At 56.2% G+C, this 26,086-nt stretch overlaps 2 protein-coding genes across 3 annotated transcripts in view; both read left to right on the forward strand.

Annotated features, from left to right (window-relative positions):
- The window catches only part of STIMATE (STIM activating enhancer), a 50,953-nt gene extending 29,735 nt beyond the window's left edge, over positions 1 to 21,218 (forward strand). Inside the window, exons 2-9 of one of the 2 annotated variants that reach the window (XR_010412562.1) lie at positions 4,143 to 4,191; positions 6,147 to 6,242; positions 9,601 to 9,722; positions 14,139 to 14,251; positions 15,563 to 15,640; positions 16,347 to 16,496; positions 17,940 to 18,126; positions 18,255 to 21,218. Coding sequence is in view for 1 of the 2 variants with exons in the window: in XM_045862185.3 (XP_045718141.1) it covers positions 4,143 to 4,191; positions 6,147 to 6,242; positions 9,601 to 9,722; positions 14,139 to 14,251; positions 15,563 to 15,640; positions 16,347 to 16,496; positions 18,255 to 18,371 (725 nt within the window). In the remaining variant the exon portion in view is untranslated. The remainder of the gene's footprint in view (positions 1 to 4,142; positions 4,192 to 6,146; positions 6,243 to 9,600; positions 9,723 to 14,138; positions 14,252 to 15,562; positions 15,641 to 16,346; positions 16,497 to 17,939; positions 18,127 to 18,254) is intronic. The other variant, XM_045862185.3, reaches the window with a different exon arrangement.
- A 1,536-nt stretch (positions 21,219 to 22,754) lies between these two features.
- Positions 22,755 to 24,687, forward strand: MUSTN1 (musculoskeletal, embryonic nuclear protein 1). Its single transcript, XM_045862186.3, has 3 exons — positions 22,755 to 22,994; positions 24,066 to 24,198; positions 24,378 to 24,687. Exons 1-3 carry the CDS (start codon positions 22,986 to 22,988, stop codon positions 24,482 to 24,484), a joined length of 249 nt encoding a protein of 82 aa, XP_045718142.1. The 5' UTR covers positions 22,755 to 22,985; the 3' UTR covers positions 24,485 to 24,687.
- Positions 24,688 to 26,086: the final 1,399 nt, after the last annotated feature.

Here is a 26,086-nt window from a genome sequence, read left to right on the forward strand (position 1 = left end):
GTGGGCGACTCGGGGGCAGCGCCTTGTTTCTTGTGCACGGGTGTCCCGGGCCTTTTAGTTTGCCACCCCCCTCCCCACCCCCCCACCACCAAAACAAAAACAGGAATGAGTGGAACTGTGTCAGTCCCCACCTCGGAGTCGTCCCGGATGCACAGCCACATCCCCCTTGTCAGCAAATCCTGTTGGCTCACTGCTGAAGGTACGGGCCCCCACCTCTTGTCACTCACCCCCTCCTGCCACCACCTGGGCCGGGGGCCCACTCAACCATGGTTATTGTGGTGGCCTGATCTGCCCCCCTGCTCCCACCGTGCTGCCCTCCCGCCACTCTCTGCACAGCAGCTGTGGGCCACAGCCCCCCTGCCCCGTGGCTGCCCCCAGGTCACCCTGGCCACGAGGCCTGGGAGATCTGACCTCAGGCCCACATTCCTGCTGCTCACGGGCCCAGCCCTCCGCCTGAGGGCTCTTGTGCGGATGCCTGGGACTCTCCCCTCCTCTCCTTGGGTTTTGGCTCACCTTCCAGACCTCCTCCCAGACCTCTCTCCTTTCCCGCTTTCCAGTCGCAGTCGCCGCCTTGACACTCTCCAGGTATTCTCTCCCCTCTCCCTGCCCCGAGAATGCACGGAAGGCAAGGATTTTGTCTGTTTTGTCCCCTGAATGGGGCCTGTCACAGCACAGACCCCTCGGTACAGCACAACTGTGTGGGTGAACAAAGTTTCCTGAGTTTTCCTGCCATGTCAGATCTGGAGGAGCTCTTTGAATGATTCTTCTGCTTTTAATTAAAGAATAAAAAGATTTTAGACACTGAAATAATCTAGGGAGAGGGGATGGCAGATGGACAGGAAGAAGGCAGGAGTCACACTCCTCTGTTTAGGAGAACCTGAAGACATTCTGAATCCCGTCTGAGGTGCTCCTGTGTGAGGTCATGCCTCAAGCACGGACCAGCACACGCACACATCCTTCTCCCTTCTTGTCCCAGAGCCCCCCGTGACCCACACCGTGTCCCCCATGTCCCACTTTGCTGTCTTAGCACAGGTCTCTGACGCAGGTGGTTTTTTGTTTTTAATTCTTTGAAATAAAAGCGATGTGAATATAGAAGAATGTTTTAAAACCATTCAGAATGATATAGGTCTACTCCCCTGAACCCTAATTCCTTTCATCAGAGGCAGCCCTTATTAATAGTCAGGTATCCTTCTAGGGAAAAAACACATGCATAACACCAATATAAATAGTTATCCTTTAAAAAAATGGATACGAACAGAACCATGGGAGGCATATTAATTCTGCAATTTGTTAATATAGTGTGGAAACCTTTCCACATGAGTCCATGCAGATGACCTTGTTGTTTCCAGTGACAGCCTAATGTTGCATCATACCGTGACAGGGATCCTCAGCCCCACGCTGACAGACATTGGTGTCTTTCTGGGTTTTGTTAGGGCAGTATTACCATGCCGAGCCCTGGGCTTCTTGGCGCGTGTTGCAATAATGCGTGTAGAACACACACCTGGCAGTGCCTTGCAGTTTAAAGGGGCCTGGGCGGGGCACCTGGGTGGCTCAAGTCGTTAGGCGTCTGCCTTCGGCTCAGGTCATGATCCCGGGGTCCTGGGATCGAGCCCCGCATCCGGCTCCCTGCTCAGCGGGAAGCCTGCTTCTCCCTCTCCCACTCCCCCTGCTTGTGTTCCCTCTCTCGCTGTCTCTCTCTCTGTCAAATAAATAAAATCTAAAAAAAAAAAAAAAGGGGGGGGGGCCTGGGCACTGAAAATTTTGATTGATATTGCCAGATGGACCTCCGAATGGCTGTACTCGTGCATGCCGTTTACAGTATGTTTTCCTCCCAACTTTTTATTTCAAAAAAAAAAGCGTTAAACCTACAGAAAAGTTTAGTCATTTAATGAATACTCAAATATCCTTCATCTCGGTTCTCCGATTATTATATTGCCCCATGTGTTAGTTTGCTGGGGCTGCCATACAGTACCACAGACTGGGTGGCTCGAACACCAGAACTTTCTTTTCTCACGGGTCTGGAGGCTGTAGGTCCCAGATCAAGGTGTGGGCAGGGTTGGATTCTTCCAGGTCCTTTCTCCCTCGGCTTGCAGATGACACCTTCTCACCTGGTGCTCACATGGTCGCCCGTCCATCTGTGTGGGTTCTAATCTCTTCTTATAAGGACACCAGCCATGCTGAATTAGGACCCACCCATATGACCTCATTTTACCTTAATTACCTCCGTAAAGACTTTGTCTCCAAACTACAGCCACATTCTGAGGTCCTGAGGGTTAAGACCATAACACCACATTTGCTTCTCTTTCTATATTATAGATCGTATTAATATAAATAATAGGTGTATTATATAATAGCTGATACTGTATTTATTACTTCTAATGTATTATACCATTTATCATATAGTTACTTTGTATAATTGTAATATATATTGTGTAGTTTTTTTCCCTAAACCAGTTGCAGGTGAATTGCAGCCACTGGTACTTCAGCATGTGTCTCCTCGGAATGAGGACGTTCTCCTCAGGTTGTGTTTATTTTGTGCTGACGGGGACAGATTCCCCTGAGGAGGCAGAAGCACCAATGCGTGTGACGGGGCTCTGGTCCTAACTGGGGCTTTCCCTCCAGATGGTTTTGTCCTGGCCCAGTTTCCTCTGCGTCTCCTTCCCAAGTGCCCCGTGAGACGTGCGTACTTGTGGGGAGGAGGCCCCCTGCCTTTGAGAACCATTTGGGCGAGCAGAACCTCTTGGCCCCACCTCCGGATCCTTTGACGCTGTTCATATTTTGGATCTGTGATATATCAATGGAATGACAGACCTCCTTACAGTTCCTCCTGCTTTTTGGTCAATCGAAATGTCTCTGAACACAAGACCTGTTTTGTTTCTGTATACAGACAGCTCTCGCTTTGCAAACTGCAGACAGCTTGTTTGCATTTAGAGAAGCAGGGTCCATCGATTTGGGCACCAAGGTCTGCCTCCCCGTCTCCTCCTCCTCCTCCTCCTGCACCCTCACTGGCAGCTCGGGGCTCTGCCAGAAGTCGGTTCTCGCCTCCTGCCCGTAGGAACGAGGCATCCTCTGTGGGCCTGCATTGGTGCATCTGTTCCTTGGTGCTTTTGTGAGGGGCAGCAGCTCTTTCAGGGCTTGTTTTTGTGGGTAGACTTGTGGAGACAGTCTGGTGGGGTTGCATCTGCAGACCCGAGGTGAGGGTGTCAGTCTGGGCAGTCCTCTGCCGTCTGAGGTCGGCCTGTGGCTGAAGGAGCACCCCACCCCCACTGGCTGAGCTGTAGCGGGGTGCCCCCTCTGCCTGGTACAGGGGCTCAGCCACCATTTTCTCCAGCCCCAGAAACCCACCATCTACATGATTCAGAGCCATTTGTCTAAAACACAGTTCCGACCATGTCTTTGACTCTGCCTAGCACTCTGTCCCAGCTTTCCCTTCCCTACGGGGTTCCTTCCAGACTCCTTAGCCTGGCATTCAAGACCTTCCGTCACGTGGCTCCTGCTCAGTTTGTCTGCCATGTTATGTCCCTGTCCTGTGAGCTTGTGTGTGCTCTGTACCGTACCCCCCCCCCCCCCCGCCCAGTGCAGCCTGTCCTGACCCACGTCCTTGCAGGCAGCCGGGGGTGGTCCTTCTTCCCTTGTGCCCTCACCCTGCCTCAGACATACCTGTCCCCTGGCACTTGCCTCACTAGATGGTTACGGGCCTGCTCTCCTGCCGGACACCTGCTGTTGCCTTTGTCTCCTCAGTGCTGGGCTTGGAGTGGGTGCTGAGTCACTATTTGGGCGGGGTGGGTAGGGGGCTGAATGGACGTGTCATTGGGTGTGGAGCATATCCTGAAGCTGGAAGTAGTGCGTTCCACTTTTTGGGCTCCAGGCCCTCTCTGAGAGAACCTCGTCACAAAGGAGAAGAAAATAGTTTTCCACACACTGTGAGGTATCGTTCTTCCTAAGTGTCCAGTTCTGAAGAGGCTGTACTGGTCAGACCAGCAGCTCAGGGCCTCTGTGACCTTAGTGTATATTGTCACATGTTAAAAGAGCAGGGACCTTAACTCAGAGGGTCAGCCCCGAGTGTGCTGATAACCCTCCTTGTATGCATTTTGCTTTGCTGTCACTGTGGCAAGCCGCTGAGTGTGTGTGTTTTCTTCCAGTCAAGCGCTTCAGAGAACCAAAGCACGAGAGACGGCCGTGGAGGATATGGTGCGTATGTATATATTAACACCTTCCTACAATGCTGTGGATTCTTTGGGGTTTGCAGGGTGGGGGGCAATGGGAGCGATTCTGCATCGCATAAAGTGTCGGAATCCCTTAGTTGAATTAATCATCAGGAACTACATCTAATACGAAAGACTTCTAGAAGTTCCTCTAGATAATGTTGAGCTCTGCCTTTATTCTTTATTCTCTTTAATTATGTCTCCTTGTTGTTAGGTTGTGGGAAATCCTTGGGTTCTGTAGTCTGTGTGTGTAAGCAAAACATTCTCTAAATCTGGAGATGCGTCAGATACACCATGTGAATGCTCCTCTCCCCAAAACTCATCTTCCCTGGTCCTAGGATGACCCCATGGTGGCAGTTTGTCCTTCATAAAAGGGTGGTAGAACTTCAGACACCGCCTTCAAAGACAGAATTCCGGAAAAAGGCAGACCGCCAGCTCTTCAGGACAACATCATGTCCACAAGACGCGGACTCTCTTGGGTTGCCTTAGGCTTGCAGCTGTGCTGATAAAACAGCCATTTCCCCCTGCAGAGAAGACTTCAGATAAATCAGTGTGTTAAAGGCCCTTTACAGCATTTTGAGCATATGCTTGATTGATCTTCAGTGCATTATTTGTGAATGTTGAGGCTTATTTTTATTTTCCCCAATCAGTTTCTCTCGAATCTCGGTATCTGGCTTGGGCCGGGGGACCTGGGGAGGGTCTGGAATTGGGGCACTCTGTGGGACACACATTGCCCTTTGGGGACTTCTACTTTGCCATTATTTTAGGAAATGATTTTTAAGCTTCAGTCATAGGCTTGGTCTGGATAATCTCTAAGGTCCATTCAGTTCTGAGACCCCGTCCTGCTGTCCCGTGCCCATGTGCCCCTTCATGACCCCCTTCAGTGGTCCGGCCCAACCCTGAATGCCCAGCCTGGGAGGCCAGGAGAAATGGCCCCAATACAGAGGTTCCTCAGCCACAGACCACCAGCGGTCTCCAGGTGTGCATGGCAGACGAGAAACTTAAGGCCCCCTCCGGACAGGGCAGCAGAGTGTCCCCAGAACTAGCACCCTTGTTTCTTTTCTTTTTTGAAACTCCTGCCCAAGAGTTGGCAGACTACAGCCCACAGGCTGCTGTCCATTTTCTTAACTGAATTGTTAGAGGAATGGCGGGCTCTGTGGCCACTTTCACACGCAGTGGCAGGATGATGGGTTGCTGCGAGCCGAAGATATTTACCCTCTGACCCTTTACAGAAGAAGTTTGCCTGGCCCGATGTAGCACAGGGCTTAAATGGCAACAGCTGGAAGTCTCTGGGGCTTCAGCCGCGGGGCTGGATCTGTGCGTCTTGTTAGTCTTGCACAGACGGCCTTTAGCTCGGAGGGGCGTCCAGTGGGAGCTCTTTAAAATAGAGGCGCCTTCGACTTCGTCGAAAGCTGTGGTCAGCATTTCATTTTGAAATGACAAAAAGTGAAAAAGTAAACACCTAATTTAAACGTGTGTTTAATGTGTTTAAATATGTGTGGGTTTTTTTTTAAGATTTATTTATTTATTTGACAGAGAGAGAGACAGCGAGAGAGGGAACACAAGCAGGGGGAGTGGGAGAGGGAGAAGCAGGCCTCCCGCGGAGCAGGGAGCCTGATGCGGGGCTCGATCCCAGGACCCGGGGATCATGACCTGAGCCGAAGGCAGACGCTTAACGACTGAGCCACCCAGGCGCCCCTAAATGTGTGTTCTAAATCAGGGGCCTCTCAGGGAGCTCAGATGCAGTGTTGTTGAAGGTTTTGAAAGGTCGCTGAGGCGCCAAGGCTGAGTTAGTACCAACGCCCCAGAAAGAGGCGACTAGTAAAGGGAAGGTTGAGAGCTCCCGGTGGCTTTCTTCCTGTTTCAGACTTCTCATTTTCCCCAAATTGGATATAACCCTCCTGTCAGGATGGTAACAAGTGCTGCTCCTATTTCGTACAGGTTTTTAGACACTTCCAAACAAGCCATAGGAATGCTGTTCATCCACTTTGCAAATGTGTACCTAGCAGATCTCACTGAAGAGGACCCTTGTTCACTGTAAGTGGCCCGTATTCGAGGACAAACATCACCCACCCCTCTGCCGCGAATGTAGACTGGCCTTGCTTTCTGCCACCAGTCCTGTTCCCTCTAGCCTGGGGAGGGGGCAACCCCCGCTTTGTGCTCTGTGCTCCCCTGAGAGCCCGTCCTCTCTGTGCTGCCTGTGGGTTCACATACACAGCTGTCAGCTGCCTCTTAGGGCTTTGCCTGCTGCCAGTTGCCCTGTGCGCTGGCTCTCTGCTCATCCAAGCTCTGGCCCGTGGTGTTTTAGTAGCTTTATGCCTCCCGGCAGGGGTTGGCCCCTAGCGGGGCAGCATAGTGCCCTAAAGGAATATCTCTGCTAGAACAGGACACACGGGGGGCTTCTCTGGGGTGCCAGACACTCAGGGTCAAAGCCATTGTTGACCAGCATCGATCTCTTTGACCTGAAGATCATGGGTGGTTCTGGCTCATCACTGCAGTGTGCCTTCCACACAGCCCCCCACCCTGTGCAATCTGACCGAAACCCCAGATGGAGTGGAAAAGGAGGCTCACCTGCCCTATCCCAACTCCATCTCTTACCTTCCTGGCTCAGACTTGTTGCTCCAGTCATGCTGTGCTGGAGGCCTTCAACCCCACCAGCTGTCTCCTCTTTCTGTGCCTTTGCTCACGCTGCCCTCTGCCTGGAACACCCCCACCGCCGTCCTGCCCTGCCTTTGAGAGAACATGGCGGGGGCTCGTGAGTCCCTTGCCAAGAGGCTTCGTGTATATTTGAGATCATTTGGACTGGAAGATTCTTTTAAGCCTCCTTTTTTGGTGACTGTGCACATTTAGTCCAGGCCCAGATTTCAGAAGGAAGTTATGAAGTCTCCCTGCCCAGAGTCTTTCTCTGAGACCTGGAAAGGTTATGATCTGTTTGGGTGTTTGGGTGTAGTCCCAAAGTGGGGGACTGGAAGGAAAGGTGATCGTCCCGTAGGGGAGATGGTTGGGAGATGGTTGTCTTTCCAACTCTTGAGCCCCCAGCAGGCTGGAGTCATCCCCTGGTGAATTCGTCTTGATGTCCGGGATAGATGTCCGTCTTGTTGACCGGGATAGACTAAGAGGCAGGCTGGCGCCGGACGCACTAACCTCACTCCTGGTGCAGCCTCGGCCGTGTGGCTCCCCCCTGCAGCACCTCCGTTGCCCGGCTGCAAAAAGAAGACGATACAGCTTTAAGAAGGACGTTGGCAAACTGAATCACAGCAAGGATGGAGAAGGGGCTGTTGACAGATCTCGAGTGCTCAGCCTGGAGGAGAAAGGGCCCAAGGTGGAGCTTGGTATGGTGAAGGCACTTGGCTGAGAGGCCAGACTGAGCCCCACTTTGCTCCCCTGTCCTGTGTGTCCCGCCGCATGCCCAGGATTCCTGTGAAGGTTTCAGGAGTTGTTGAGTATAAGCACCACTGGAAACCATAGGCTCACGTCTTGGTGAGGGAGTTAACAGTTCAGCTGGAGGATGTTGTTAAAAGTTAGGAAAGGTGTGAGAGCCCCAGCAGTGGGTAGGAGAGCAGGTGGTGCTTGGGGAGTGGAGGGCACCCGGGCCCTGCCATCTCTTCCAGGTCCTGCTGTCCTGGCTTTGCCCTGTGACTTTTTACAGGTGGGGGATGGGCTGGGCTGGGCTGGCCTGGAGGCATCTTGGGAATCTGCAGACCGGAAGGGAAGCCAGCTTCAGCTCTGGGAGAGGAGAAACTTACAGAGAGGAAGAGCTGCCCCCTGTGGCTGCAGGGGTCCCCTGGGCTGGGGGCTCTGCTCCTTGTTCCATCCCGACAGCTTTGGGAGGGAGTTAAGCTTCTGTGACATCCAGGGTTCTGTGACTCTGAGGGGCCATGATTCAAACCACACATTTGTATAGTGCCTACTACGGGTAGGCGTTGTTCACACGTACTGACTCATTTGATCCTGATAACAGCCCTACAGTTTAGCCCTATAATTTGGTTATCGTCATTTTACAGCTTGGGGAACCGAGGCACAGAGAGAGGAGGGAACTTAAATTCACACGGCTTCATGGTGATGGAGCTGGGATCTGAAGCCGGCCAATCCGCCGGCCTCATCTGTGTTGGGTAGAGTGTAGAGAGCTTTCCGTCTTTAGCCCCAGGGCCTGGCGCACAGTCGGCATAAATATTTGGTGAGGGGATGAATGAACTGACGTGTGTCTGTCCGGTGTTCTTGTGGCTTCCAGGGCGAGCCTCAGCTGTGAGAACCACTTGAAACCAATTAGATGTACGCGTCTGAGAGCAGCTTAGGCGAGGGCCAGCTGAGAACTTGCAGACGTTGCCTTGGACGGCTGCTCTGCCTCGGTCTCTGGTCTGAGAGTGACCCCTTGTGATGTTAAGGAGGAAGGGCAGGCGGGAGACACCGCTGTCCGCCCTTCTGGTTTTCTGGCCCCGCCAGGGCACCATGGGGCCGTGAGCACCCGCCAAGCAGGACGTGCTCCCTCCCGTGTCAGTGTGTGCCTGGCACCAGAGCGTCGGTCTTTAGGTGGGGGCTGCGAGTCTGCATGAAATGTCTCCGGCCTCGGCAGCTGGAAAGCACCGCAGTTGGTCTGTGGCATCTGAAAGTATTTTGAGGGCTTTCTGAGCCACTTGGCGTCCCCGGGGGCCGGTACCTGACCCAGTGACGGCCTGTCTCCTACTTGGTCTGGAGCACTGGCGCGTGTGACCAGGGTGTCCGGCAAGATCCAGGGACAGGGCGCTCGAGGGAGGGCCTCTCCTTGGTGAGGGAGGAGGTGTGTGTCAGACACATGGAAACAGACCTATGAGAACACAGGATTGAGGTGGGAGAGCTCTGCTGACCCCTCTCTCCTTCCATCATCCTGCCTTTTCCATGGGAGTAAAGCTCTCTCTAGAAATACGCTTGCCTCCATGGCAGGCTCTGAAACACAGGGATGAGCGAGAGCCCCGTGGCCCTGCCCTCTTTGGTCTAAGAAACCCCAGAAGCCATGTCCTGAGCTGCCCTGGAGCAGTATTGGGGCTGAGGGTGTGAACAGCGTCATGGAGCAGATTTCTTTTAATGAATTCAGTTCTGTTTCCCTCTTGACGTCCTTGCTGCTTCCAGGCACTGTGTCTTGTGTCAGGTCTTCATTTGGTGGGAGCGTTGGAGGTCTTTCAAGTTTCTTTGTCCCTTGTCCACTCCTCCCTCAAGTTCTTTGACCCGATGAGTGTCAGCACGCTATCATGGGTCCTGGGAGTGAGCCCCGCAGCCTCTTGCACGGGCCCCCCAGAACAGGCCGAAGTGCTGGGTCATCCGGCTTGAAGGTGGCCCTGGTACGCACACAGGGCCGGGCTCAGGGGCCCTTGCTGCCCGGCTGGTGCTTCCTGACGGCGCTGCTATGCTGCTCTCCCAGGTACCTCATCAACTTCCTCCTGGACGCCACCGTGGGCATGCTGCTCATCTACGCGGGGGTGCGCGCCGTCAGCGTCTTGGTGGAGTGGCAGCAGTGGGAGTCCCTGCGATTTGGCGAATATGGTAATGTAGCGCGGACGTTGGGTGGGGGTCTGGGGGGGAGGGGCACTCTGCTCCTTGCCCCGGTCAGCTCTCCAGGCCAGTGGATTTGAAGGTTCCGGAGCCGGTTTCTGTCTCCTCTGTGTGGTGGTGGGGCTGGTTCTGGGGCCTGAACACCATGCCCCGGCTAGTGTCAGTGCCACCCATCTGAGGCGTGAAGATGTGCACACCACTGCCACTTGATGGCAGGAGCCCAGAGACCGGAGACACAGGGAGGTCCGCCGGAGGGCACCGGCGGCGCCCCCTGCAGGCTGTAAGGCTACCCCGCTCTGCCAGGCTTCTCACCGAGCCCACACGACCTGCCCCCCTTGTTAGAGAAATGGGGACGGCTCTCAGTTTGGGAGGAGGTCGGTAGGGAGGTGGCCCTCTTCTGCTGCGTGTCTGTGCTTGTCCTGTCATCGGGCCGTCTCGCTACAGGGGCTGTCCACCCCCACGCCAGGGCCAAGTCGCCTTACTGTCTCCTGACTGGAGGCTGGCTCCCCACCAGCATCGGGCGCGTGCAGTCACCAGGAACCATCCTCACTCGCCTTAAAACAGGTGACCTGTGACTGCTGGCTCATCTTAGACCCCCTCCCCTCTCCTCAGACCCCCAGGACAAGGGCCTGGTTAGGAAGCTGCCCTCCCACTCTGTGAGCACAAACGAATTGGCCCCTCACTTTGTATGCCCAGGGAAGCAGCTGGCTGTGGCCTGCACAAGGCTTCGGGAAGAGTGCCTTCCTCAGGCCTTGCCACACCAGGGTTAAGGGGCAACAGCAGGTCTCCCCCCCTCCTTCACGCCTGGCCCCTGCTGTCTGGGAGCAGGAGCTCCTGGTCTCGGTGGGAACAGCACCAGCGGGGCCGCAGCTACCTAGGGACACACAGGACAAGAGGGAAGGCATTCTGGATCTCCACTCTCCTTTCCTGGTCACACCTTCCACAGAGTTCATGGCTCTGGGCCTCAGGGCCGCCCCCTCCTCGATGACTGAAGACTCACAAGGCACTAACGTGTAGAAGAGGGGCCGATCCGTGGAGCCGGCTCTGTGAGCGCCTGGGTAGTTCAGAAACCTTAAGCAATTGTTTGTCTCCGTTGAGGGGAGATGAACTCAGGGGAGGGCTTTTCTTAGCCCCGTTACTTGATGCCTGATGAGTCACGGACTTTAGATAGCGTCCAGCACACGGTGTACGCTCCCGTGGCTTGAGGGAAGGCTTCTGAGAAGCCCCGAGTCATGACCCCTCCGCTTGGCGGACACACGTAGGTACCCAGACGGGTTGAGTGACGCGCAGCTGGGGGCGGGCGTGGCCTCTGCCACCACCTCCGAGGGCAGTGAGATCGTCCTGGAAGGCAGCGCCCTCGGCTCGGCTGTAGTGACCGGCGCTGCGGGACAGCCCCCCACAGCCAGTCGCGTGCCACCCGGCGACCCCCTTCCCACCCTCGTCTTCCCAGAGTCTTCAAACCAGGGCGTCTCCAGATGAGCATCCCGAGTCCTCCCTCCCCGGGCTGAGGGAGGACGGCGCACATCCTCTCTTACCGATTTCTGTTTCTCTCTGTGGTCGTGTGTCCTGTCGCTGCTGTAACAGATTTCCACAGAATTGGTGGCTTCGAACGACAGGTTTCTTACCTCATAGCTGTGTAGTTCAGACGTCCCACATGGGTCTCACTGGCTACAGTCAAGGTGTCAGCAGGAGTGGTTCCTTCTGGAGCCTCCGGGGGGGCATCCATGTCCTTGCCGTCTCCCGCTCCTACAGGCTGGTTGCCCTCCCTGCTTGTGGCCCCTCCGCCCCTGAGGGGCCGGCAGCCGGTCAGGCTCCTCTCACATGGTATCATGCTGACCTTCTAGCACCTCCTTCAGTGCCCTTGTGAGTACACTGGGCCCACGTGGATACTGCAGGATACTGTCCCTAGCTTAGAGGCGGCTGGTTGGCAGCCGTACTTCCCCTGGGCCACGTTACCTAACATATTCACAGGTTCCTGGGACTAGGATGTGGATGTCTCTGGGGCCATTATTCCACCTACCACACCTGTTAACTGGCCCATCTTCTTGAGGCAATATTTCCAGGTAGGCCCCAAAGCTCTCTTCTCGGCTAAGTGAAGGAGAGGGGCTTGTTTTCTAGGTGCTTCCTTTGTCCTTAGAGGAGAGGATAAACTTGGCAACAAGCGCATGGGACTTGGGGAATAAGCCACACAGCCCTGAGGGGCGAGACAAGATCCAGGTGATAACTGTGCTTGCGGTTTGATGACCAGGCAGCTTTTCCCCCAGGGGAAGCCCTGAAAGCAGGTCTGTGTCCCGTGGGCGCCAGTGGTCTGTGGGCTTCGCTGCCTGCCCCTGTCCTAATGCTCCCTTCCTGAAGCCTTGGGAGACAGACGTGTTCCGTCCATTTGTCCCCTATCCCTGTGATCTCTCCTGAGGAAGTTATTCAACAAACACAAAACACCCATCTGCCTGAGGTTGTCCAGTGTGGTAAGAAGCAGGACACGTCGAGAATGCCTGGCGCATGTGTCCATGAACAGTGAGACAGTGGGGAACATCTGAGAGGCTCTCCAAGGAAACAAACCTGAAAAGCAGACCGGCACACACGCTCATTCCAGCTGGGGCTGTCGGTGGTCCAGATGCAGAGGAGGAAGGGAGGGTGGGAACGCGTTTACAGGGGACTTTTCTTCTTTTTTCACCATGTTTTTTAGCTGTCTTATTAAAGCATATAAATGAAAGAAGCTGCGGCCATGGCCAAGCTGTGGTGCTGACACTCAGCAGTGTGGGGTCAATTCAGCGTCCGGGGGTGGGGGAGGGGCGGAAAGCCTGTCCCGCTCTGTCGGTCACTGCCAAGCTCACAGGTAGACGGAGCGAGCGCATGGAGCGAGCAAGTTTTCTTTTGACATGAAGTGTGGCCCCTTGGTCTGCTGACTTCAAACACGCCAGTCCACATTCGGAGATGTTTCCTACTAGTGCTTTCTGTCTATCTCCGATCTTTATGATTTTTAAGAAATATTTTGATCCGTTATTTCTGAGAACTTTTTTCAGTAAGGTCACGCAGTTGACTGAGGGGATTCCAGCGGTCCATTAAAAATCTAGCTGGAGAGATTGTGCTTCTGAAGGTGATTTTTTGGCTCAGATGTGTCTAATCCCAGAAGTGAAAGTAGGACGAGCTCAGAAGCAGCCCTGATGGCTCTCTGCATGCTTTCTGCGCCCTGCTCCTGAGGTTTTCCAGAAGAGGAACGGCTGGTGGTGTGTCCTTAACGCTGCATGAAGGTCTTCGCTTGCGCTTGCACCGCGCCCCGTTGGCAGGCTCTGGCTCGGCTGGGCCTGCTCTGGCATCTGTGCCTGCGCAGCCGTGGCCACGGAGACCTAGCATCGCACGAGAACCCAGAAGCCTCGCTATGGGCCAGGTTCTCGCCTCACAGCCCAGATGGGGGGGCCTTTGGCTCCCCTGAAATGCTGCCCTCCACCCCCTTTTCTGGCCAGCGATGCTCAGGCAACTCCAGCAGAGCCTCCAGAGCCAGCCCCGGTGGCTTCCCCCCCCCATCCGCCCCCCCCCTCCAGCTCTTCCCTAGGTCTCCACTTGGCATGTGTACCTCCCCAGGGGCCCATCCCATGGGTTCTGCCTGTCCCCAAGGATACAGCCCCGTCCCTGGGGCTAGTCCTCCAGCCTTCCTCTAGTCCTTTTTGAAACATTCTGGAGGCCCTCCAGGGCCTGCATGTGCCCCAGCGTGGACTGTTGCATTTCTCCATTTCTCAAGCACAGTGACTGATGGGGTCACAGATGGACCTTTGTCACGGCCCCAAGGCACAGCCCCTCCCTCCTGCCTCTCTGCCTGCTTTTCCCTCCCTGTTCCCAGCACAGCTGTTTGGGCTACCCCGTAGAGACAGAACCGAGATTCTTCCAGTACGAATTCCGCTTTCAGGGCTGAGGGCAGCAGGAGCAGCTGGGGAGGGTGGCTCGGGGCAGCAGACCGGCAGAGAGGAGGTTTGCTGCCTTCATAGTCACACACGGTCAGGTAGCCCATGGATGGAAGAAAGGATGGATAGCGCCACAGTCACTGGAAAAATCAACAACGGATAATAATAGCAATCTTGCTTCACACAGCTCTGCCGGGGACAGAAAGAGCCAGCTCTCTGAGCTCCAGCAGTGAGCACTTACTAACTTTAGTCTCCTTAATTATATCCTAGAATCTCTTGAAAGAAATGCCACTCTGGTATCTCCAAATTAGGAATTCTGTGATTTTGTCTAAAACACCCCCATGTGTCTGGTCGGGCTGAAGTGATTCTTGGTGCTTTGGGGGCTCATGAAGTGGCTTTAGAGCCAGGGTTCTGGTGGGGGCTCCCGGGAGCTGTGGGCATGGGTGGGACATGGGCTCAGATCCTGGCGTCTGGGCCCCGCGTGACTGCGAACCCACTGTCCCTGCAGGAGACCCTCTGCAGTGCGGAGCCTGGGTTGGGCAGTGTGCTCTTTACATCGTGATCATGATTTTTGAAAAGTCTGTCGTCTTCATCGTCCTCCTCATACTTCAGTGGAAAAAGGTTTGCCTCTTGTCCCTTCTTTAGGAGCTCCTTGGGATGCCGAGCAAGACGGGACTTGTCCCCTACCACCCACATGCCCCAACCTTATTGGAAAACCAAATGTGTTCTTTGTTTTCCCTTTTTTTTTTTCCACCTCCACGAATGCGGTCTGGATTCTGTGTGCTGTGGCAGCCTTTCGGGAGCAGGAAGTTGTTTTTTCACTTAGCATCCGTCTATTTGAATCGTGCAAATGTCTGCCCTGCATTAAGCTTGGAGACACGTAAAGCCAGTGGAGATGAGTCTGCCCTCGGGCTGCTTCCTGGCTGACTCGGTCTTTAGGCTTCCCGCCTGTAACTGTCAGGAGGGTGTTCGCTCCATTTGCATCCTCACCCACCTCTCTTGGCCAGTGGTTTAATCAAGGCTTTGGGTGCCATAGGAGGTACCTGGTCCCACTGGCCACACGCTGTTCCCAGGGGTCCCTCGGCCCTGCCCTCTGGCCCCGGTGCTGTGTAGATAAGCCTCTACTGCCCAGTTCCCCCACGTGGCCACATGAAACCAGCCAAAGAGCCTTCGAATAGCTCAGAACTTGGCCTTCCTTTGGTGGTGGTGGTTTTTTTTTTTTTAAGATTTTATTGATTTATTTGAGAGAGAACACGAGCACAAGAGGGGGGAGGGGCAGAGGGAGAGAGACAAACAGACTCCTTGCTGAGCAGGGAGCCGGAGGAGGGGGCTCGATCCCAGAACCCTGAGATCATGACCTGAGCCAAAGGCAGACACTTAACCAACTAAGCCACCCAGGCACCCCTCTTTTGGTTTTATTTGTGTCGGAGTTTTATTTTTCAAGAAAATAAACCAAGGCTTTTCAGAGCTGTTGTCCTTCAGGAGGTGGCTGGGGTGCAGGATTTCTGTTAGGAAGTGGCCTGGCGTCTCATTGCTAGTGTCTGTAATGAGCATCCACCGACCTCATTCCCTCCAGCTCCCCGAAGCCCCACCACCCCCACCCTCCGTGCCTCGTGGTGTGTGGGCCCTACTCTGCTCGGTGGTTGTAAGCCCACTATGTTTCCCAAGTCCACAGCACTGGGAAAGCTGCTAAAGCCCTAACTGCTCCAAGTGCTCTCCGAGGGGTCTGTCCCTTATTAGCAGTCACACCTAGGGACAGACCATGCAGCCCTGGGCGTGAGGCACTGTTCCCATCAGGGTTCTGGGGGAGTGTCATCTAAGCTAAGCCACCCTTCTCAGGGCCCCATGGGTGATGTGTGCTGTTACCCCCCTTTCCCCAGGCGCCTTCTCTGTGGTCTCTCCCTACCTCACAGAGTCTGCTTCTCTTTACAGGTGGCCCTATTGAATCCCATTGAAAACCCAGACCTGAAACTGGCCATCGTCATGCTGATCGTCCCCTTCTTTGTCAATGTCAGTGCCATGTTGCATTTTACCCCCATGTGCTCTCTGCCTTCCAGTGTCCTGTTCACAGTTCTGAGTCTGACAGACAAAGCCCCTTACAGCCTCCAGGCCCCTCCCCACCCCAGACCTGGAAATGGCAGGATTGCTTCCTCAGCAGTCAGATCCCTGATCCAGGCTCCCCGTGCAAGAGGGAGGGTCCTGGAAACTTTGTCTTGCCCTCCCTGCCAGGGGACCTCCTGCCCAGGAGGCCCTCCACTTGCACAACGAGCAACTTCTAGATCAGGATATTAGAAATTCACCCCTGTCTTATCCCTGACCCCAGAGCTCCAAGAGAAACTCATGAGCACACTGGCTAGAAGTTAGGAAATAGAAGGAACAATAAAGTTGCCTGGGGCTGACAGTCGTGGCAGAGTGGGCGGGCCAGCCTCTCAGCGCAGAAACCTTGCCAGCAGCTAGTCCCCATCAGTTACCAGCACTCAGGGTGAAGAGGGCCAGGATTTTCTTGCTGGCTGTCTGATAAGAAAGCAGAAGCAAAGGACGTGGAGGGTGGGAATCTCTTTGTACGCTTGTGAGAGAGCTGGGGGACTGGAGGAGGCTTTTCTTCCCCTTGTTCTGGACGCTGTAATCTGGAGCGGGTGGGAAGGATGGCGATGGGCTCTGCTGTGCTTTGACAGATGGCTTATCCCAGAGTAACATGCACGTTTCCTCCCCACAGGCTTTGATGTTTTGGGTAGTCGACAATTTCCTCATGAGAAAGGGGAGGACGAAAGCTAAACTAGAAGAAAGGGGAGCCAACCAGGACTCGAGGAACGGGAGCAAGGTCCGCTATCGAAGGGCTGCGTCCCACGAGGAGTCAGAGTCTGAGGTAGGGCCGAGCCCTCATGCCGCGCCCCGTCCTGAGGAGGTCCCTGGCCTCTGTTTGCATCTGGTCTTCCCAGCACTGGCCGGGGGGGAGGAAGAAGAGGCTGACAGCCTCCATCCAGCAAGGACCCATTCCTGTGGCCCCTGGCCTTCCCACGGCAGGGAGGTGGAGCACCCGATGGGGTAGCAGGAGCTCGCCTCCAACAGTCCGGACCTCCGCCAGTGGAGGAAGACAGGGAAGGGAGGGGCTGCCTTGTTCCAGGGAAGCTGGCAAGGACTGTCCTGGGCCTGATCGCAGACCTTTAAGCATTAAGGTGTTGCATTCCCTGCTCACCACTGCAGAGCAGCAGAGGTGTTGGCCAAGCCCACTAGAAACTTCTAAAACATAGGGGTAGCCAGACCTTCCGGGGAACCTCCCCTCCCCTCACTGTCAGGTTTCCTAGGTTTAAAGGTTTGGACTTCGGGGAGACTGGTGGTCACAGATAGGAGCATAGAGGCGAAGTGATGCTTCTGGGCAGCCTGCACCCCTCCATGCTACAGGGTGAGGGCTGCCCCCTGAGAGGCCTCGTCAGCTTTCTCAGTGTGCCCAGCTCTGCAGTGAGGGTAGGGCTGTGGAAGTGTCTTCCCCAAGAGACCTTCAGGCTGCATGAGGTGAAGGTGAGCGTCTGAAGAGCTCCTTCTAAGACGGTGTGATCCTTCTGACACTGAGGCGTTCCCAAAGCCCTGTGAGCACCCTGGGACGGTCTGTTTAACTCCTGGGGGCATCCTGGAGGGAGTTTTGGAAGCTGGCTAGAAGAGTAGGACAGAGGGTAAGCCCGTAGTTTCTCCAGGTGTCCCTAGGGTCTGGCATGGGGCCTGTCCTGTCGTAAGAGCCTGACGAACGTTAGATGAATGACAAGCAGCACCACAGGCAGAAGCAACCACTCAGGAGCAGTCGTGGTCACGCGGGGTGGCCTCTGGGTCACACGAAACCCCTTGTGGCCAGAGCAGCGTGTGTCCCATAGGGTAGGATGGAATGAGGTGCAGGCGAAGGTCTCAGCCAGATGGGCAAGGTGCTTGGTGATGGGGGCATGTCTGGACGGGCAGTAGGGAGCCAGAGGGAAGGTCTACTCAGGGAACCCCCCAAGGAAAGTGGTCCAGGGAGAGGCGACGCAGCTGTCCTGCCCCGGGAAGAATGAGCTCAGGGTGCACCGTCCCTGTGCTTCCCCGGTGCCGAGAGGCCTGAGGAGCCAGCAGGCGGCGTGGCAGGTGGGCAAGAAGGGACTGTTTGCCTGGATGCCCTTGCTCCACGGCGGGGTCATTCCAGATGCTCAGGAGCGTGCAGGGCTCGTCTGCACAAGCTGCAGAGTGGGCTCGGTGCACTGAGCGCGGTCTACCTCGTGTGTGCCCCACAGAGGTTCTCTTTTCCTTTTGAGGGGACTTTTCAGTTTGCTTCTGCTGTCTGTAGGGCACCTTCCAGGACCTGGGACGGCCTGTGTCCAGATTGGGCTTCTTTGCCAGGATGACCTTAGGGTGGGGGTCCTTGCCGAGTTTGCTCTGACCGGGGTTCCGTCCCAGCTGGAGGTTGGCTGCAGAAGCGAGGGGCGGCCTTGTCCGCTCGGCGCTGGCTTCGGGAGCCCGTGAATACACCGGGAGTAAGTGACGTCTGCGCTGGTCTCGGGGCCTTCTAGACGGGTTAGCACCCCGGTGCCAGGGTGCAGGGAGGGCAGAGGAAGAAGGCCCAGCCGGTGGTGACTCAGGCCGTGCCTCTCCACCGCCCCAGATCCTGATCTCCGCCGACGATGAGATGGAGGAGTCTGACGTGGAGGAGGACCTGCGCCGACTGACCCCCCTGAAGCCTGCGAAGAAAAAGAAGCACCGCTTCGGGCTGCCTGTCTGACGCGCTCCTGTGCTGGGGTCAGGTGTGGGGGCCCCGCCAGGTCAGCAGGCGGTCGCTCCGCAGTGCCCTTCCTTCCCTCCTCTCTGCCCCTCCTCTTCTACCTCCAGTCCTCTCGCTGTCTCCGCCCGCTCCCAGACTGCTGTCACTTGCCAGAGGGAGGCCGGGCCAGCGCCGAGGGGCTCCAGGCAGCCGGAGGTCCCCACTCAGTTGCACTACAAACACTGACCAAATATGCAAGCGAGGCATTTTGTGTGTCTGTCATTGTCCCAAACGATGTTGCGAGGGACCCCGAAGCCCCGTCCTGTGTCTGGCTGGGTGGTCTTGAGGAGGAAAACTGACGCGCACACAGACTGGGTAGAGCCTTTCCCCAAGGCTCTGGGAGTGTGAGGACGTAACACGTTTTGGGCTAAAAGTCACTCATTGACCAAGTTGGAACCGCAATGCTTTCTTACTCCAAATGGCTTTGTAACTACTGATTTCTAAAGCCAGTTTTATGAGCTGTCACAGTGTTAATGTTTTTTGAGTATGTGTTTATTTCCTATGGGACTAATGAGCAAAACATAGATTTTTAAGTCTTCCGTATGCTGTTGACTTTTATATTTTTAAGTTATATTTTCATACTATTGTATTTAAAAACTCTTTTTAATCCCCAAAGAAATGGGTTTGTCTGCCTTTCGTGGGATGTGAACTGGCGGGAAGAAGTCGGGAGTTTTTGTATTCAGGATATTTTTAGGTAATCTGTGATGAGATGAGGTGAGTGGTCCCGGCAGGAAGGGAGAGGAGCCCTTGTCTGAAAGGGACGAACCCAGTGGCTCTGTAAAGGCCAGGCCTGAGCGGGGAGGCAGCTGGTCTGAAGGCCAGTCTGAGGCCGGGGGCACGTGGGTCCAGCCGCTTGGCTTTCTGCTGCCAGTTTAGAGGTCTTAGTTAAACGTGGCCAAGAGCAGAGCCTAGAGGTCTGTGTCTAGAGCAGCTGAGACCATAGAAGCCAGCCCTGTGTTCCCTGCCTCCAGTGCAAGGTGGAGCCTTTGGAACCAGCTGCTGGACCAGCCCCAGGAATTCCTCCCGGGCCGCCGTCTGTTTGTTGTCTTGGTGTTGTCCCCCTGTTTTGCACAACAGTCTGAGGAACGCCTGCCCGACCCGGCCATCCTGTTTTTCACGGCCTCAAAGCAGCAGGGCAGCCGGAGACGGGGCGGGTCGAGGTGCGAGAGCTGGCTGTCTGCATGCACGGGCAGGGGAGGTGCTTCGAAGCCCGGGTCCCCTCCCCGGGGAGTGGCCCTCACTCCTCAGTAGGGCCCCAGGCCCCTGTAGCTTTGGGAGTCTGCTGACCACAGCGGAGTGGGTTGGCCTGAGCGCTCGCCCTGCTGTGGGAGCAGCATGGTGGGGCAGCCCGTGTTTTGTCGTGTTTGGGGAGCAAAGTGGTGGCTAGTGAGGGGTGGTTTTTCCTGTATCCTGAATTTCAATAAGGGCTGTAGTCTCTGAGCCACGGTCATAGAGCCAGCTGACCAGGGGATGGGTGTCTAATCGCAGAGAGCCTTGTGGTGTGTGGGCCTGGAGAGCGTGGCCTCGCAGGCTTGGCCTTTCTTTCCCTTCCTGTGTGTGTGTGTGTGTGTGCGTGTGCACGTGCATGTATACACACACACACACAGAGTTTGTATTCCCTGGAGTGTTTCCTGCAGTCACTGGGGGTTTTTCTGTGGTGCATTGTCCCAAGAGACCAGATGCAGAGGGCCATGGTCAGAACCTTCTCCTGAGCTGTCCTCCCTCTCTGGGATGAGTCTCCTTACCACCTGCCCCGAGGTGCCTTACAAGGTACAGCTCTTTACCCGGCCCTATGGCAAGTGTCACAGTGCTTGAGAAACCATGGGACACCAACTGGATATTGTGTGCTATCCATCTGATCTGTGCAGATGTGGACTTGGCCACGGCACCCATGATGGAAGCTTGTAAGTCAGGGTCATGAACAAGTTTCTGGTACCTAATGGAAATAACCTGATGAGGTAGAACTCTCATGTCTGAATGGAAGGAATCATTGTTAGCCTTATTTCCGTTTGCTGTCAGTGGGGTGTTGACAATGGCAAGGGGGGGATGTTGGTGAGATCTCAGGCGGCAGTGGCTTCTTGGTCTTCTCAGAAGACCTTCGAGGTAAAGGCCTGTGGCCCATCAGTTAACCCTCAGGCACGCTGGTGGCCTCCTGCCTCAAGCTTTAACTCATGCCCCTTCCTGGCAACAGAGAGTCCTAGGCGACTGTTGACTGTCATGCCTTTAAAGGGAAAACCTGTAAAGGCTCAAATCCTAGGCACTCTAGTCCTGTAGCCTGCAGCCCAGAGTCCCCATCGGAAGGCGCCCAGGAGCCCACTGTGCCGTCCAGAAAACAACTCACTGGCCTTTCTGCAGCCAAGCCAACATAGAAGGCTCTGGGAACTTCTCATTGGCCAAAGCAGCCACCTTATAGGGTGCAGGGCTGGCTTTTAGAAGTTGCACACCCTTCCGACCAGGAGTGGAGAGCTCTCTGTTTTACCCTGTGAAACACTGGCAGCTCTGAAGGGCTTTGCTCTGGGTGAGGGACTTCCGGTCCAACGGCCGTCAGCACCTTGAGCTCCTGGCCCAGTGGGTGGGTGGGTCTCATTTGATCTCTCTTTACATGATGTTTATTAGAACTCAGAACTGTCTGAGCAAACCATGGCCTATTTCCACTGCCCTTCCGGTGGGGGTGTTTCATCAGTGGTGGTAAGATTCACAGAAACACATTTTTGAAATGAAAGGGAAGACGATGTACTTACATTGTAAAATGGTTTACAATAAAGTTTCACATCTTAATACAGTTTTTAAAAAAAAAAAAAAAGAAACCATCACATGTGGTTGTTGGTTGTGTGTTCTTTAGAGCTGAAACAGCTTAGTGGGGTCAAGAAAATTTCCCCAGCGAGTTAGAGGGTTCTCCCCAGGGGCACCTGGGTGGTTCAGTCAGTTAAGCGGCTGCCTTCGGCTCAGGTCGTGATTCCGGGGTCCTATGATCAAGCCTCGTGTCAGACTCCCTGCTCAGTGAGGAGCCTGCTTCTCCCTCTACTCGTGCTCTCGCTCTCCCTATCTCAAATAAATAAAATAATCTTTATAAAAAGAAAAAAGAAGACAACAACAACAACTCTCCCCAGGAAACCAAGTGCGAATGAACCTGCATCACCTGGTGAAGACCCAGGAGCCAGAATCTGCCAAAGGAAAAAACTAAGCATACTCTTGCCCTTTCCACTTGCCTGCCTACGCCAGGAAAAGGTACTCCACCTCCCCCTGAGGAGCAAGTGGTGCTGGGGGGAGGAGGTGTGAGCAGTGAACAGCCCCCATCCTTGTCCCTGAGGCCACGGGGCTGGAAGGCAGGTGCCTCCCGGGCAGAGGCAGCTGTGGGGACGGTGCCGAAGCGCCCCTCCCAGCCGGGCTTGCCCTCCGTGCCCCGTGGGTGGCCCTGGCCGTTGGAAGGCATTCCTCATGTCAGCGCTTGCTCCAGATGGAGCCTGGCAGCCCTCACATCGGCCTGCGGGGGCTTGGGGTGGGATTGGAGGTATGACAGCAGTAGAGTGGCATTCGGGGTAAGCAAATGGCAGTGCCTGGTGGCGTTCCATCTGCTTGGAACCTCCAACGATAGAAATAATCGCCATCACAGACTGACAAGGAGCTCGGGGTGGCTGACACCCCCGGCCCCCTCCACTCCACACTCACCCCAAGTGGAGAGTCCTGCCATGCACGGCGAGGGTCTCCCCTGAGCCCCACAGCTCAGTGCCTGGAACGGGCTCAGATGTCACCCACCCTCTTCAGCAGCCTGAATGCCCTCAGGCCGGGCACCGTTGGGTGACCTCATCCAGTCAGAGGCTCTGTGCGCTTCCCTGCCTGCACTCACCAGTGCCCTTACCAGAAAACGGGGCTCTTCCTGGTCCTTCCTGGGCACTTTTACCCCCTGCCTCTTTGTCCCTTTGCTGAACTTGCCCCGGGAGCCAGACAGAGGACAGGGGCAGCAGCCAAGAGCTGGAGCGGCTCCCCGGGCTTCCCTCGGCCACAGCTGCTCCCCTGTGAACCGTGGGGGGCCGCGCCACGAGCACATGCTCCCGAGTGTCAGACACGGGAAGCTTCTGCCCTGCTGGGCAGGGATGGAAAGTCTCTTGCCTCTGGAATCCAGGGAGCGGGGGGAAGAGAAGGAAAAACAAGCTCAGAAGGGCTCCGCCTGGTGTGGACCCCCCGCCCCGCCCCGGGGACTGCGTGGGGATGGACCGTCCCGGGGGGGGGGTGGCGCTCAGGCTGCACACAGGCGTCCACACTCCCGTTGCTCGCGCCAGGCCCGGCCCCCCCTGCCGGCCTAGAGCAGCTGTTGCCAAGGGCACAGGGCCTCCCCCGCCACCGGCTTTCTCCAGGCCACAGCCCCCCAGGCAGCAGTGCTCAGCCAGACCCTCTCATCTCTAAGAATAAACTCTGAAGCCAGAGGCCTTGTGGACCTGAATCATCGGGACACCCGTCGAGGAGGGGAGTGGCTTGCCAGGACAGGCAAGGGGACTATATAAGCCCCAGAGGGCTGGCGCGGCTCTGATCTTTTCCACCGGTTTCCGCGTCTGTCAGAGGAGCAGGGGACCCACCATGTCCCAGGTAGGAGGGCCCAGCGCCGGCTGTGTGGGGGCAGGGGCGGGGATGGGAACCTGGACACTGTCCACTCTGACGGTCGTGTCTTGAGCTGAACTCCAGGTGTAAACAGGAGTCTCTGCAGCCCCTGAACGGCCACGGCCCAGGGAGGGCATCCCCCAGCCCCAGCTTGCCGACAAACCCCTATTTATCTTGGGTTCGGTGGTATTCCCTGGTTTGCCCGGAGGGTAGAGACGACATGTAGGATACTTCGAGTCTCTGTGTATGCTTTTGTGTGCGACGAAGCTGACTATATGACTCGTTTGTAGCCATGTGTGTGTGACTGTGTGTGAGTGTGTGTGAGGCTGGATCTGTAGGTACACAGTTCTGCCTGGGCATCTCCCCAGCAGGACAGATCTCTGTGCAGGGGGTGCAGCCTGTTGCCCCAGGAGCCCAGCCCAGACTTGGAGACCAGGGATTCCCTGCACCTGTCCCCAGGGCTTAGAAAGGAGTGAGGCCTCAGACTCGTGGGCGCCTGGGGCTGCCAGGATAAGCACGGAGTCTGAATATCCCTAGTACTGGAGGGACAGACAGAATAGCAGGCTAAGTGGGGGGCTCTCCTTGCTGCCTGATCCATGGGGGGGTGCTCACTTCAGACTGACTTCATGGGGATCTGATTCTACTACCCTATTCCCACCCCCAAAACACACAAGGTAAATGCGGGCAGTTGGGGAGAGAGAGGCAGGCTCTAAGGGACCCCTTGCCATCCAGTGAGCAGGTCGTGGAATTCACCCCTTGAAATCCACCTCAAAACCAGTCCCTTTCCCCTTTGCCCTTTGTGCCCAGGCCTGAGTCTGGCCAGGCAGGCAGTATGAGGCCACAGTCCCCGAGGTCCCAGTCTGTGGGAGAAGGACAGAGAGACTTGGGGGTGGGGGGTGGAGTACAACTGGGAAACCTTCCTGGAAGAGGAGTGGCGCCTTCAATTGGCTTGAGCTCAGTGACCAGTGAAGAGGGATCTCAGGGCCAAGGCACAGAGGTGGGAAGGGGCTTTCAGCCTCAAGGCCTGGGGTTTTAAGATGAGGCTCTGGGCTCTCCAAGGCTGGTGCTCAGGAGGCGCCCATCAAGAAGAAGTGCCCCCCGGTGAAGGAGGAAGATCTGAAGGGGGCCCGTGGGAACCTAGCCAAGAACCAGGAGATCAAGTCCAAGACCTACCAGGTCATGCGGGAGTGTGGTGAGTATCCTCCCGGGCAGTGGGGGTGGAGGGCATGGATGGCTGTCAGTGGGGGGTGGGGGGGTGGGGGGGGACAGGGGGAGGGGCCCCAGGGTCATTTCCTGAGAGTCCAGAGCTCTTGAGCTCAGGGGGGCACCCCCCACAAATGCGCCTCCGCCACCTCCCCATCTTCCCCACAGAACGAGCTGGCTCCACCGCCCCATCTGTGTTCAGCAGCAACCGGACCGGCACTGAGACCGTCTTCGAGAAGCCCAAAGCCGGACCTGCCAAGAGCATCTTTGGCTAAGACGTGCGCCCCATTCCCCTTGCTGCTGCCAACTCCCAGACGCAGGAGCCTTTCCCAAAAACTCTTTTATGCCAGAATGCACCTTCTTACCTGCTGCCTGTGCGACAGCCACCCACCCCTCACAGCCCTGGCCCCTCGGCCCAGGGACTCTGCACCAGCACCCAGGGAACACCAATAAAGAGCATGCCCACGTGGCCCCAGCATTTGGAGGCTGTTAGTTAGTCACCGGCCATGGCCACTAAGTGTAGGGGAGGGGCAGGCGGGTTAGGGTGTGGGGCATGTTCCGTACCCTTCGTGGGCTTTTGGGAGGTCCCAGAGGGTAAGGCAGGTGCTATTATGGCTACTGCCACATGCTAGAAAGAGCCTTGGACGTGGAGACCTGGTGCTGAGCTCCTGTATGACTTCAAACCAGTCTCTCCCTTTCTGAGCCTCGATTTCCCCTCCTGTCTGACAAGGGCCACAGGAACACTGCTCAGAGTGAAGCAGGTGGGGGCCCGAGGCTCACCCCTCTGCCTGCCTTCCACAGAAACAATCGAGAGGCGTCCAAGGACTCCAAGGCTCTGCCAGACCAGGGACCTCCCAGCCCCTTCCCCCCTGCACCCCTGTCTGCACTACCTCCTTGCCAGCTCATACCCCTCAAAGACAGAGCCAGGTCGAGGCCCCTCTCTGGCCAGTGGTAGGCTACCTCCTGAGCTGTTGTCCCACGCACAGGGTGAGCCTCCCCCTTGCCACTCCCACAGCTCTGCCTGCATCATGGGAACTCCAGGCCCTTGGCTCACGAGGCCTCAGTGTCCCCTGTGTGCATGGAGCTGTCAGATCTGGGCCTGCAGAGGCCCATCCCCCTGTGACGGCAAAACCACAGGCAGAGTCCCAGGCTGGACCAGCAGGGCCGGGCCTTGCGGCACCCGACTCAGGGCTGCTGTCTGCGGGGAAGCTGGCCGGCCCCCTGGGCAGGTGGGGCTGGCTGCTCGGAGCCTTTCCCACGTCCTCAGCCAGCCCGGCCTCCTTATATAGCTGCTTCTAGGCTGGGCCTGTGCTCTGTGCCCCGAGGAGCAGACCTCCGGTGGGACAGGGCCTGGGCCTGCCCTCTGTGCTCCTTGGGGAGGCTCTTTTCAGATTGCCGCAGGGGTGTGAAGCCCCGTATGATCCCAACCTTATTCAGAGCGAAAGGGCAAGCAGTGTAGACGTGCAGAGAGATGCTTCTGGCTGCAGGTGTGCTAAGGAAGGGGGACACTTCCTCGCAGCCAGACACAGCACCCGGGTCTCTGCTGCCCTTTCCCCCGAGCTGGATGCTGCTGGCCTTGATGGAGGAGACCCCGGCGGCCAGTCACTGCCTCAGAATCTTGTGTGGGCCCCCAACGTGGCTGCTCCCCACACCCCCCACCCCCACCCCCACCAGTGTCACCAAGCCAGCCTTGACCCAGGGTTTGGCACCTGGCCACACTGCTGAACCTTACCCGTGGCCAGACCCAGGAGCTGGGACCGCCAGGGACACAAGCACCAGCTTCGTCCAGATCCCTCAATATTTATTCACTTCGTTGCTGTTTGTTACAAAGACATTTCAAGTTTATTAAAGGATAACTGAGAAAAGTTACCGGTAAT

This window comes from Mirounga angustirostris, unplaced genomic scaffold (genome assembly GCF_029215605.1).
Source record: "Mirounga angustirostris isolate CCGP_5_RB_7025 unplaced genomic scaffold, mMirAng1.0.hap1 SCAF_1, whole genome shotgun sequence".
NCBI classification, from domain to species: domain Eukaryota; kingdom Metazoa; phylum Chordata; class Mammalia; order Carnivora; family Phocidae; genus Mirounga; species Mirounga angustirostris.

Coding starts and splice junctions, on each gene's coding strand:
- MUSTN1 (XM_045862186.3), top strand. Junction 24,199..24,377: donor CCAGGTCATGCGGGAGTGTG/GTGAGTATCCTC, acceptor TCTTCCCCACAG/AACGAGCTGGCTCCACCGCC.